The 14,324-nt window shown below is 41.0% G+C and overlaps 1 protein-coding gene across 2 annotated transcripts in view; it reads right to left on the reverse strand.

The window, feature by feature from the left end:
* The window catches only part of SH3RF1 (SH3 domain containing ring finger 1), a 150,853-nt gene extending 146,731 nt beyond the window's left edge, over positions 1 to 4,122 (reverse strand). Inside the window, exons 1-2 of one of the 2 annotated variants that reach the window (XM_074338300.1) lie at positions 3,845 to 4,122; positions 1,488 to 1,974 (exon numbers count right to left, since the gene is read on the reverse strand). In XM_074338300.1, the coding sequence (XP_074194401.1) occupies positions 1,488 to 1,880 (393 nt within the window). In that variant the 5' untranslated portion in view covers positions 1,881 to 1,974; positions 3,845 to 4,122. Of the gene's footprint in view, positions 1 to 1,487; positions 1,975 to 3,503; positions 3,683 to 3,844 lie in introns of those variants that run through there. The other variant, XM_074338299.1, reaches the window with a different exon arrangement.
* Between the last annotated feature and the right edge of the window lie 10,202 nt (positions 4,123 to 14,324).

Here is a 14,324-nt window from a genome sequence, read left to right on the forward strand (position 1 = left end):
GTCTAATTAACAAGGAAACAAAATCTCTCCAAAGAAGCAAATCTACTACCTAATTAAGCAAACCCGGGTCAAGTGTCTCAGAAATGATCAACCTGATCACTGGTTCTGAGGTTAAAAATATTCATGAGTCCATATCCACTCATCAAGGTACAGGTAAAATCTATAAAATAAAGGAAATCTAAGAAAACTACCATAAGCAGAACAATTTTACCTGTGGGCTTCAAATATGGCAAGAAAACCTTCCTAACCCAAAGTCATCACTATCTTAAAAAAATAAAAAATTAAATATGAATCAAAAGAAATATGATAGCCTAGTGATGAAACTGTTTTTATTGATTAAAGCACTTCACACACTTTATATCTACTGATGTAAATACATTATTTTAAAAGATGAGTTGAGAGGGAAGTAAGGGAATGGTTCTGCTACAGCGGTCTGATAGTCACATCTGTGAATTTATACTATCTAATATCACCCCAGTGGGTTGTTCCTCCATTAAATGAAAGAAGTCAGATTTGAGTGTTTATTATAAAGATTTGGAAAAAAATATTCTCATCCAGATTAACTGTTCTTTAAAAATAGACTTTATCTGTTTGGCCAATTATCAAAATTGTTTCTTCCAACAATGGAGTCGTTTTAATTATCTGATGCTCATCTCTATTTTTTATTTTTACAAAGATGAGAAAAGCATGTTTTATTGGGATGCCATAACCCACAATATAAATTTAGATTTATTCAGAATACCTTACCTTCTAGAAATTTAAATTGTGGTAACTGTCCAAATTTTCATTTGCACTTAATGTTATTTCAGCCCAAACCCAAAACCCAAGAAAAATCATTGTGATGGAACGTTTCATTTCACTCCCTGTAAAACCCAACATAAAACTAGATTATCTGCTGTTTTAGCATAGTCCTAAATGACGTTTCGTTGCTATAGCAACAAAACTCTGCTACCTGTGGCCATGATTTGTTAAGAATTCCTCCAACCAGTAAATTCTGTGCTGTGGATTCATAAGACCAATAGAATGGCTCTAAGCAACATAAACGTTAAGGCTTGATTTCCTAATCATGATTTACCCACACACATATTTATAATATGTATACATATATGTACACATACATGCATAATTATGGCTCTCCCAACTCCATTAGCAAAGTAAAACCATAACAAGTTTCCATTTTAAAATGTGCACAAAAAACTGCTGTGCTTTAGGTTTCATTGAATAATCGCTACCTGTTTCCCAAAATTTATCTTAAAAGGTAATAGACACTACCTGGAGAAAATTTTTAAAAACAAGAAAATATATCATGTATATCCAATCTCATTCCAACAGGGGAAAAAAAAATATCCTGAAGCATAATTTCCTATCTGTTATAGTGAGGCTTCTTTAGCAATGAGCTGATTTAGAAAACAACCGAGCTAAAGAATAAAGAAAAAAATGTGGTCATCACCACTGTTATGCACCAAACTACTTCTGCAGCTACTCACCCTCACTGGGGGGCTCCAGGCTTGCACCCGCGGCTGCTGTCCACCCTGGGAGCTCTGCAGATCTTTTGAGCTACAGTTAGCCACATTGCTGCTCTGAGCCCTCAATGCATTTGTGCAGTTCGTCCCACTGCCTCCACCAGGGCCAGGTTTCCAAGGCCTCTGCTTGATGCCGTCCAGAAGTCTGACCAGCAGGATGTTACTTGGGAGCTCCTCAACACCCGAGCCAACAAGAGTTCTGCACTCGGGACATCTGAGTTCATTTCGGGAACCTACAATCCCCAGCAAACATCGTTTGCAAAACGTATGCTGACAAGGCAAGACTTTTGCAGAAGCATCAAGCCGCTCTAGACACACAGGACACTCCAGAAGATCCAACAAGGCAGATTCATCCATCTTTAACGAGTTTGCTAAGGAAATGCTTCAGCAATGTTCATAGTTGTATGCAGCCTTTAAAGTAATTCATGTAACATCCATTTCAGACTTTGCTCTGGAGTCACAAGGTGGGGGCAGGGGGAGAGAAAAGACGGAAAATTAGTATTGTTATCTGGGGACAAGGTTCACAGTAGAGCCAAGAACCAAAAAGTACACAGAAGTGCTTCCTCTGAATAGTTTAGCTTTGCTTTGGAATGTAGTTCCTGAACTCCAAAGTCAACAATTAAAAACAAAATAGGCTTTTTAAACAATTCAAAATTAATCCTTAGCAATAGCTAGGAGTTAGTTCACTGTGCAGAAATAGGTATCCAGCACTATACAGGACTCCTGCAATAAATACGATTTATGAAATGTAATAAAGAACATAATTTCTTCAGCTCTCAAAGTGATATTAGCGGCCTTAATAAAGTCCTCAACTTATGAGGAGCTGAACAGAAGCAACTGAAAGTTTCCTCCACCTGAATTTACTTCTAAATCCAACCAAATTCCCAATTTATAAGACACTTTATAGTTTAAGAAACCAAGCCTCATGTGATCACTTGTGGTAAATGATCCCAATATTAAATACATATGTTTCTTCACTGGCCTTAAAAATAGAACTGTTTAATCTTGTCCAACCAAAATGCGTTGAAGGTTGTGACAATTTTAAAGGACACGACTAAAGATTGGCTTGAAAGCAGCTAAAATATAAAAGGGCCCTTCAGGACAGTGGTTGACAAACTCTGAAACGGATTTCTGAACAGCTTGCCCTAATCCCATTCAGAAAATCTGGCAAAATTATCACCAAAAGAATTTGACAATGGAATGCTGGACTGAAAACTGTGGGCATAATATGAAAATACGGCCATTCAGGAAAAAGCCTTAAACCAGTGACTGCGCCGCTCTCCCACCACCATCAAAATAAACGTAAATGTGAATGCCTAGGAGGAAGGGGGTAAAAAGATTCTGATGGGAGCGTTAACAGCTGTTCTTGATAAGAGTCGGGGAGGGGGGTGGGGGGCTCTGTGCCACGCAGCCCAGCACAGGTACTTCTTACCCGCAGGGAGGCGCGGCGGCCACGCGCCGCAGATACACCTCGAAGCCAGGTGTCGCCGGCACCCGGCAGGGGAAGGGTCCCGGGCAGGGGCTGTGGCCCGGACGGTGCCCTAATGGGGATCTCATTCAACAGCCTCATCGCAACTTCCCTTTGGGTCAGGCCGGGCACAAAATCTCTCCGCGGGAAGTTTTCAAGGACTTAAAAATAAATTCGCAGCCTTAAGTTGCGAAAGTGAGCCCCACCAAGTGCCACCGGGAAACAGCGATCACCCCGCAGAGAGGAGGTGGGAGTCCCAGAGACGCAGCCAGCGGAGAGCGGGGGGAGCTGGGCTGCGCCGTGAGATCGCGGCACGGAGCCCGGGCAGCTTCCTGCCGGGAGAAGGCAGCGAGGCCGCGGGCTCCGCTCCCGCAGGTCCCGGCTCCGGGCCCACAGGGACCCGAGGGTGGGGGACAGAGAGCCTGACCAGCGCGGGGAGAAGGAGAAGGGGACGCCCTGACCACCGCCTTCTCCACCGAGAGGCTGTGCCCGCGCCGGTCCCCGCGCCCTACCTCGCGCCTCGGCTCCTCCTCTTTGTTCGCGGCCCCGCAGCGGTGGAGGCAACCGATGCGGATGCGGCCCCGCGGCGCTCGCCGCTCACAGTGTGTCTGACGCGGCGGCGGCACCGGAGACTCCTCTCTACCGCCCCCCTCACGCGCGCACACACACGCCGCCGCCACCTCCCACTTTCCCAGCCAAGGAGGGCGGAGGAAGAGGAGGAGGAGGAGGCCGAGCCGCAGCCGGCGCCCGGGGCGCGAGGGGCCGCCCCGGACCACAGCGCCTCCCCCCGGATCGGGCGCCGCACCTCGCGGAACCGCGCGGCTGCCGCGCCTTCCTCTCGGCGCTGAGGTACCTGCGCGCGGGACCCCCGCCTCGGGGGCGCAAGGGGTCGGAGGACCAAGGGGGCGCTGGGAGAGCCGGGAGTCCGCGAAGCGGGGTCCCCAGGGGGCGGCGAGGAGGAAGGCTGAGGGGCACACGCCTCCCGCTGAGGAAAACACGCCCGCAAAGTGATGCCACCGGAGGGGAGGGCGTTGGGATTGGCGGCTGAGTGAAGGAGGAAGGGACCACGGGGCAGGGGTCGGCCGCGTCCTCCTCCGGCCCGGCGGGGCGCGGCGGCCCGGGACCGACGGCGCGGGGCGGGGCTGGGTCCCGGGAAAGGGCGGGAGCAGCCCTGGCGGGAACTGATCCCACGCTGATTTGCATCGCTTTGCCCAGCCCTGGAGAGACGCTGGGTAGAAGAAGGGCCAAGTGTTGTAACCCCTTAGGTCCGAGGGAGGCATGTGGAATTAGTAGAGGGCAGTCACAGGGTAGCTGTCCACCCGCCGATTCCCGGGGCCACCGCCGCCCAGCATTGCTTCCCCATCTGCCCGCACCCAGGCACCACCCTGCCTCCCCCGGGACACACACTCCCCCCCACCCACCCACCCAGCAAGCTGAGAATTGTTGACCCAGAAACTCAGAATGGGAAGGGAGAGAGGCTGGAAAAAACAGTCGTGTGGATTTGAAACCCACCCTTGGGAGGCCCCGCTCTACCTTCCCTACGTGGGGAAAATTCAAAGTGTGACCTCAGGTGAGCTGGCACGTAAAGCTCGCTGAGAAGCGCCTCTTTCATCTGAGCCTGGGAGGCAGCCACAACCACTGTAATCTTTGTTTTGGTTGCCCCAGGCACACACCTGTAAACTCTGAAATGCAGTTTTGAAAAACATGCCGTCCACAGGTTTTGAGGTTTATTTTTCAGACTCAATTCAGAGGGGAAACAAGCTGAAATTTTGTCGGTGATCTCAAAGTTGTCATTGTTTTATTTGCATTTACCGTCAGCTTAACAAAAAGTTATCCCAGATACCCTTCCTAGGTGTGCAGAAACTAGGCGAAAATAAGGAGAGGATGGTTACAGATACTGTGGAAGAAAGCTCTACCTGGCTACCGACCATGCTGCCATTTTTATAGGGAGTCAGATTATTCTCTAGTTTCCAGCCAGGGCCACAACTAAACCATTCAACACAAATGAGAATAACCAAAGTAAGAACAAAAAATTATAACAGCTAACAATTATTATTCACTCTATGCCAGTCACTTTGCTAAACGTTTCACATGCATTAATTCAATCCTCATGCAACCCAGTATGTCATTCCTTCTTAGCTTTGTTCTGAATAGATTAATATGCTGAGAATCATACTCTATGAATACCAGAAATACCCTCTTCCCCCTCCATTAAAAGTGAGCAAATACACATGCATCTTTACTGAGAATGACGAGAAAAAAACGACAGAATAGAGAATTTTTAATCCAATAATTTATAAACAAGGCACTCTGTAAGTCACTACTTAGCTCCATATTTGTGCCACTGGAATCGTTCAGACCAAGGTGAGGCTGACTAGAAGGTTACAGCCAGTAAACAGATAAACATTATATGCAGTTAACAGTTATTAAAACTGAAGCTCCAATAGGTTCACTTCATCCCCAGATCATACAATAAGTAATTTTGAACCAAGACTCAACCTCATGTCTCTGGATTCCAAGTCCAGTTTTCTTTTCACCGTTCCAAGGATGTCTCTTTTGCACATCACCTCAGGCAAAATTGAGTGCACTGGGTCTCCCCACAAGGGAAAGACTACTATTAATCATGTATTACTCTGGAGAGCAAGGGACAATTTTTGTTTATTTTGCTTGTTTGTTCATATTTAGAGACCACATTAACACAAGGTCATGGGGTGGGATGGTGCAGCTCTTGAAACTCTAGGCAAGAAAATCTGTAGTTATACCCATTATCAAACTGAAGACAATGTGTCCCAAGTTTGCAGAGATCAAAGAAGATGGCACACACATCCCATGAATATTATCTGGGTCATGGTGGCAGTTCTTTGAATGTCCTTGGTGCTAGTTTACTATATTTTTTAGAACACAACTCTTTCATTAGCCTTAATTACTCCAGGTGTAAAATGAGGTTTTAGGCAAATTAACTTCCTGAGCCGTCTTCCTTCTGTCATATGGTGAAAAAATAATACCTTTCTTAGAGTGTTGTTGGAGGATTCCAGGAGACAACGTGCTGGTTCTCTGTAATCTGTACATCTCTATTAAAGAAGATACCATCATTATCTCCCAAGAATTACCCAGGCTGCGTTACTGGGCAAAACCCTTTTTTTCCCAGGGTCTTAAAAGTCTGAAACAACACTAATAATTGCAAAATCCTGTTAAGAGAATAAAGTGAAGGGACATTCGGGGAAACAGGAGTATGTTCATCTTGCCATTTCTGAGAACTGAACATGAAGGAAAGAATGTAAGTGTGATATACTTATGGCCCCTGTGACTTTGAGTAGATATATGAATAATATAAACACACCCTGTACATAATGATGATAGCTTGGATTTACACGGTTTTTATCCTCCCAAGACTTCAAAGAACTTGCATATATGTTATCTCATTTATCTTCTCAGCATCCCTCTGAAGCAGCAAAGACAGATATAATCACTCCCCTGTTGTAGATGGGAAAAAATGAGGTGTGGAGAAGTTATTCCTCTTAGTGATGATGTTATGACACAAGTCGGGCTTTTAAATTCCCAGTCCAGAGTACTCTTTGGTAAGCTTTCGTATCATGCTTAGACACACATATACACACATGTGTCTGATCATCATTTTCCTTCAAACCTAATTATTCCTCCAGCTGCCATGATATTGGTAAATAGCACTATTTACCCAGTTGTTTAAACTAGAAATGTAGGTGTCATCTTCAATTTCTCCTTTTTCCTCTCCATCCGTCTTCATCAACAAGCCTCCCAGCTACCCCAAAATATATATTTCAATTTCTACCCACTTCTCTTTGCCTTCACTGTATCTTTATTTAAACCACCATCCACTCTTTGCCTCTGGCCCTCCTAACCAGCTTTTCTTCTATTCCTATTGTCACAATCTTGCCCTGACTGCAGTGACATTCAGAGCGAGCTAGAAAAAAATGTATAACAGATCATGTAACTCCCTTGCTCAAAACTCATCAATTTCTTCCCATCATACTTGGAATCAAATGGCTTGTACATCTTACAAGACCCTATATCACCTGGACCCTGCACCATCTTGCTCCACCATGGCACTCCATTTATCTTTATAGTACTTTTCACAGCCTAATGTTGTATTCCTTCTATATCGCCTATCTTCCTTACCTGAATATAAGATCCCTCAAGGCATCGATTGGGTCTTCCTCTTCGCCATGGTATCCTTGACAGCCAACCATATTGGGCACTGGAGAATAATTTTCAAATAAGGAATTATAGTTATTGCCATCCTAACACTACATGCATACGGAGTACTTCAGTGTCCTGCAGACAATGTTCCCAGTCACATTGACAGTCTTCCTTATAATCTATCAATCAATACATTTTTATGTAGAAGATGAGGACATAACAATTCTTCCTCTTACATTTCATAGTGAAGCTGGAAAAACAACTAAATGCGGCTATGTAACACAGAACATCAATGCGATGCCAGTTTGTCTTCATTGCTAGGTTTTAGTTAATGGTGTCAGCATGTACTTCATTCCCCAAGCAAGAAAATGCAGTTATCTTCAATTGCTCCTTCTCGCGCTACTCCCTCGCCCACCTCCCTTCCAGAGATCATCAGAAGTGCTGCTTAAATCTTCCCCTTCCTCCCAATCCTTATTTCAGGCCTGCTTAGCTATTGCTTGGACTATAACTACTGTCGCTGCTTCCAGTCTCTCCAGGACTGGAAGAGAGATGCTGGAGACAGCCTTGGAGTCAAAGGCTCCTCCATCTACCACTGCCTGACCCTCACGCAAGTTTCTAACCTTCTGTGCCTGCATTTTCCCTGTCAAATGCGCATAGTACCACTACCTACCTCAGGGTTTCTGTGGTGATTTTACGTAAGTTTATAAAAATAGAATGCTTGGCACTATGCCCAACACATGGTAAATGCTTAATAAATGAAAATTATTATTTTTATTAGAATCTAGGTTCAATACTAGATCTACTACCTGTTAACTGAATGACTTTACAAATATCTATAATTTTCTGAGTTTCAACTTCCTTGTGTACACAAATGGATATAATGTTATCCACTTTGAAAGCTCATTGTAAAAAATTAATGACAAAACTCATTGAAAAATACAGCACAGCATCTTTCTGGCACATAGTAGGGACTCAATGAAATGTTTATTTCCTGCCTCCTTTTCTATGTATCTGTCTGCATCTGTTTCCATATAATTAGAGAGTGGATTGGATTGGAACCTCTAAGATTCTTTCCAGCATTAAGACTTTTTATCCCATCCTAATTGCAGAAAGGACACCCAAGGGCAATGGAATCCCCTTGGAAAAAGCCAAGTGGTCTTGAGGTACCGTAGTTGTCAGGAAGTGGGGCTCTTAGCAGTTGGAGTCAGGCAAGCCCAGAGAAGCTATTTTGGTCTGTAGTAGTGGGAAGGTGGTGTGAACTCCACTGTCTTGCAAAACAAAATCTGAGCAGATGGAATATTTATAGGCATTCCCCTAGGATTTCATCTCAATCAGAATGGCTGCTAGGGAGAAAGACTGATGAGTGGGAGGTAACTGAACTGCATCTTCCTCCAGCCTTCTTAAAACAGGTCTGAACATTTGAATTTTTTGACAGTGGAATACCTGGGGAGAGCTGGAGTTCTCTAAACTGACCAAATCCAACTCAGCCTTCAGGGAGTGGTTCTTGAGGTTCAAGTGCAGTCAGAATCACCTGCAAAGCTCCTTAAAAATGCAGACACCCTGGCCTCCTCTCTAGAGATTCTCACTTAGTAGGTCTAGCATGGGTTCAAGAATCAAATGATTATAGGTGATGCTGGGACTATAACTTGAGAAACGCTAACCTAGAGTCACCCAGAGGCACATTAAAAGGGAGATACCCCAGATTGAAGCTAATCAATAGGGGCTTTGGTTTTGTTGAGAAGGATATGGGAGCTTGGCACCATGGGAGGTTTGTTGGGGGCAACAGGAGAGCCATTGAGTGCTGCCACCTCCATTCATTCCAGTCTGCCCCACCCCCCTTCCCTGCCCACACCATCATGCACTGCTCAGCTTCTCCTCTTAAAAAATGCTGGACAGATTTGTAAAGAATATCAGTTTAAAAAGGGAGCTGAGATTTAGCCTGTCCAGAGAAATACACATGGCTGGCTGGCCCCACATTACTCCCACACCCTAAAAGTGGACCAGGGTCACCCAATCAAGCCTCAGAAGGTCAAGTCGCTTAGTACTGTTAAACATCAATGAAAACATGCCAGAAACTAGGCACACCTAATAAATTTCTCACCCAAGTTCAAAGATAAATTTAACCTATATGAGGAAAATATAATAGGATTTCTTCGTTTCTATTAAAAATACTTTTATCAAATTCCATTATCATTTTAAAAGTAAACCTTGAAGTGGTCTTTTTCTCCTAAGCAAACTTTACCTAACCCAAACTATTAGAGAGTAGGTAAATATCCTTTGCTTTATCTAACCATCTTCAGGAAATGAAATTCCATAATCTTTCTTGGTAACTCATCTTTATATATTAAAGATTGTTTATCAATTGTCAGACTTCTTTTTTTTCTGATCAAATTAAAGAGAAAGGTTGACTTTTCTAATGCATTTAAATAGGTCAGCTTAAACATACACGCACACACACAGAAAATGTGAATTCTCTGGAGACTCATGATCCAGGTTTTTATTTTTTCATTATAATTATATTACAATATAATCATATTACAGTATAGAAGATAATGTTTTTAATCATCTCACTCAAAGTAATCTCTTTGTAACTCAAATGAGGGGCTACAGAGGTTTTTGTTGTTGTTTTTCAATAGGAAACCAAGATAGTATCTGTCCAGTTGACATTCTTTCTCTTTGACAAGACTGTGGAAGACTAAAGATTAAGATAATTTCCTTGTTTTCCATGATGCTTTTATGCAAAAGTGATGATTTACATAATTTCTTTTCAGTCTCAATTGAATTTCTGAAGCTATTTTTCAAGCAAACTTCCACATGTCTCCAGTGTACACCATCTGTCTCATCTCTCTCTCTTTTTTTTTAAGTATTACAATTATCTCCTAACAGGAGCTGTCAAATCTTTATTCCCCAAGGATTCTTTCTTTTGATAAATGAAAAGGAATTGTATATATTGTTATGTGTAGCTGTATGAATGTGACGGGGGGTTAAAGAAAGGTTAGATGTTCAAAGCAGTTATGGCTAAGTTGACATATTGGAGGAAATGTGATCAGGTAAGATGGCTAGTTTTTAAATCAGATTCTTTGCTCCAGGAAAATGAAGGGATGTTTAGTCAAAAGGTCTGGAGCTCTGACAGCAAAGTAGAATTTGCAGTAGACTTGCTAAGGGTGCTGTGGCCCATACTATAAGCATTAGAGAAAAGATGAAGAAAAAGGATGACCTTACTCCCAGACTGCAAATTGCTTATAAAGTCGGTTGGCATTTGCAAATGGTTGATGCTTTCACTGAGGGAATCAAGTTTTATGTTTATATAGTAAGGGTATACTCAGCAGGAACTTCCAGGAAATCACATGGGTTGCCAAGAAAAAGTCCATATTGAAGTATTATTTAAAAAAATATCCTGGCAAAAACATTTAAAAGGCTTTTTTAAAATAAAAAAAAAATAAAGTTTGCAAGGAAATGCAAGAGAGAGAATTTATGTAGTACTCAGAATTTACAACCAATATATTTTATAGCATTGCATAAAAATTTTATTTGCAACTCAATTTTAATCAATTTGTAGAGCTCTAATGACTGAAATCTAGTAAGAACTACAAAGTATAGTTAAAGCTTCAGCTATCCAGAATCCTAGAAGAATGGGTCACTGGAAAACCAACTCTTATTTGGATGAAAATGTTTGTAATGCAGTATAAGTTTCCCTGATTTTTTAAATAAAAGACACAAAAAAGTTAACATTTTCAGATGACTTCAGGCCATTGTTGTAAATATCAGTTAGTGTATAAACAGAATACTTAAGGCTGTGGAGTCATACAGACTTGGGTTTGAGTCCTGGTTCTGAGAATTTTTACTTACGTGACTTTAAGAATGTTATTTAACCTCTGTCAGACTCAGTTTCATCATCTGTAAAATGAAGATAATGGTATCTACCTCATAGGTTGTTGTGAAGCTTAAAAGAGCTAATACCTCTTAAAAGAGAGTGCTTAGTAGATTTACACAGCACCCAGGAAGAACTCAGTAAAGCGTAACTAATCTTAGTATTAACATCACTGTCAGTATTGACATCATTATTTTACGTTGAGGAATTTAGGAGCCCTTTTCTCTTAATAACATCAGAATTCTATGTTTTAATCCCGTGATGATGATGATGATGATGATGATGATTGATGATGATCTTTCTTCCATTTCTGTGGGCGCCAGAAGCTACCCAAACCTTTTAATGATGAGGGTTTAGAACTGCCATACAAAAGGAAGAGGAGGTGAGGCCCCAACCCAACTATCCCGTTTGTCAGCACTTTTACGTCCCTGAGACAAGCTCCAGACCCACCTCCCGCTGAGGTGATCCTTACTGTAAGAACCTGACCCTAAGTCTTCTCACATTCTTGGCCTGCAGTATCCTCTGATGTTTGACTCTCATGCTTGGAATCGTCCTCTCCTCTCTTCACCCACTCTTGGTAAATAGTCATCACCTGTGGGTTTGATCTTAAACTTTTCTGGAACTCCACTATCAATATATAGTCCTGAGCGTGTTAGTCACTTGTCCGACTTCCGACTGCTGGTTCTCTCAGGTCCCAGTCTTCGTGGATGGTGCTTGGCCGCAGGTCTACAGACTATTATTTCTCACTATTGTCACAGTAGCAGTCCTTCTCAGTTAATTTATCCAAACTGCTAGCATCTCAGTAATCGATCGACCCAGGCTGTAAAAACTGTTTGTAGAGCAATAGAAATTAGTCAAAATGAAGCAATACCCCCAAAGTTCATCATCTGTTCATTCTTAGCCGTATCCACCCCTCCTGTAACCATATATAAAATATATGTACATATAACGGGGAGTTGACTTTGTTTAAAAAATATGGTTATATCTTATATATTTCTTTGTATCTTGCTTTTTTCTTCTTAAAAAATTCCTTTTAGTTAACTGGCATAGAGCTAACGTATCCATTATAATAGTTGCATAGTTTTCCATAGAATGGTTGTATCCCAATCATTTTCCTATTAATGGTCATTCACTATTTAGTTTCTTGCTACTAAAAACAAAGATGCAGTAAACATTCTTGCTTCTGTATCTTATGTAGAGAATATATTCCCCAGGATGAAATTTCTGGGTTAAGGGGAATGCAATTTTTAACAGATATGGCCAGATTTCGTTCCACAAAAATGAAACAATTTAGATGTCTACCGTCAAAGTATGAAAATACTCATTCCACATCCTCAAATCACCCTCTTGCTGGCTGCCATTCTTTTTAATTTTGATCATTTGGTAGGTGCCTTATGATTGTCGGATTAATATTTTAAATTGCATGTGCCTGACAATTAATGACGTAACCTTTTATTTGTTTTTTATTTTTACTTGTTTGTTATATACTTGTCATTGGGATTTTCTCTTATTTCAGTTTGTTAGTCTTTATCTTATCAGTTTCATAAGAGCCCTTTGTATGTTAAAGATATTAGCTGAATCTCACATTGGCCTTTGCCACTATTCTTCCTAATTGGGAATTAGTCTTTTCACTTTCTCTATATTTTTAATATGTATATATAAATTATACATTCATATATAAATTCATTTAAAAATTTTTTGAAGCAATCATATTTACAGAAAAGTTGCAAGTATAATATAAAGAACTTTCATTTTTCTGAAACATCTGAGGCTAAGTTGCCAATATGGTACCTGCCCACACCATCACGCAGTGCTCAGCTTCTGCATGGAGGGAAGGGAAGGGAACTGGATGGAAGGGGAGAGGATGGAAGCTGAAGGAAGGGAAGGGAAAGGAAGGGAAGGAAGGGAAGGGAAGGGAACTCTGGTTCATTTTGTTCTTCTAATTTCTTAGACTGAGCTCTAAGTTTCTCTCTCTCTCTCTCTGTCTCTCTCTCCCTCCCTCCCTCCCTCCCTCCCTCCCTCCCTCAAATAATAAAGCATTTATGACTATACATTCCCAATAGGATTAGTTAGAGCTGTGTTGTGTATGTTTTGGTATGAAGTTTTCTCCATCACTGTTTGGTAATTTCAGTTTTATTTACATTTTGATGAAGCGTAATTTAGAATGGTGTTTCTTAATTTCCAGGTAAGTTGAGAAGATTTTTTGGGGGGATCCCCTTTCCATTACTTATTCCTTTTTAAAATTATTACAATTAGGGAATGTAGCCTATAACATCTCTACTTTTGTGAATCAGTTTAGATATCCTAGATATTCTCTGGGACCAAAGACAAAATTAACTTTTGTAGATGTTCCATTAAAATAATATATATATATATATATAATTATGAGATGTAACATTTCATACACCTGTTAGGTCAAATTTGTTGGTTGTTTTACTCTTATTCCTATGTTCCAATTCATTTATTTATTTTGTCTGCTAGATTTGTCTGATTCTGGAAAGGTATATTAAAATCCCCTATGATAAGTGTACTATTACTACATTCCCTTAAGAGTTTTTGCTTTATATATTTAGCTACTATATTGATTGGTAAACATTGTTTATGGTTGTTATTACCTTTACTTTTTATCATTATATAATATTTGTTACAATATTAATATTGCCAAATGACTTCCTGTGGTTTATATTTATTGGAAGTATCTTTATAGCCTCTGATTTCAACCTCTATCACTGTCTCAAGTGTTTTGTTTTGTTTTTTAAGTAACATATGGTCTTTAACCACAATCATAGTTGTCAGTAGATAATATCCTACTGTCTTCTGATTCCAGAGCTGCAGATACGCAGCTAAAGCCAGTCTGATTCTTTTTCTGTGTCAATAATTTGTTTTTCCTTGTCTGGTAGACTGCAGAACTTTGTCATTATCCCTGGAATTAGGACACTTTACTGGACTCTCTCTGGTGTTTTCCTTTTTTTTTTTTTTGCCAATCCTTCCTTGGAACTCAAAGAATCCTTTCTATCTGAAGATTCAAGTGTTTCTTTAGCTCTGTAATATTTTCTTCACCTATTTGTTTAAATATTGCCTCTGCTCCCTCTATTGCATTTTCTTCTTCTGAAATTCTTATTTATTTTTACATTTCTACAAATTTCTGGCTCTACTGGTTCTTTTAAATATTTACTTTACAATTTCTGTCTTTAAATTTTTGCTGTTTCGAGAGATATTTTTTCCCCCACTTGTTCTTGCAGGTCTTTGTTCACTTCTCAAGAGTTGCCATGCTCTTTTTCAATAT

This window comes from Rhinolophus sinicus, linkage group LG07 (assembly GCF_036562045.2).
Source record: "Rhinolophus sinicus isolate RSC01 linkage group LG07, ASM3656204v1, whole genome shotgun sequence".
In the NCBI taxonomy this organism is placed as follows: domain Eukaryota; kingdom Metazoa; phylum Chordata; class Mammalia; order Chiroptera; family Rhinolophidae; genus Rhinolophus; species Rhinolophus sinicus.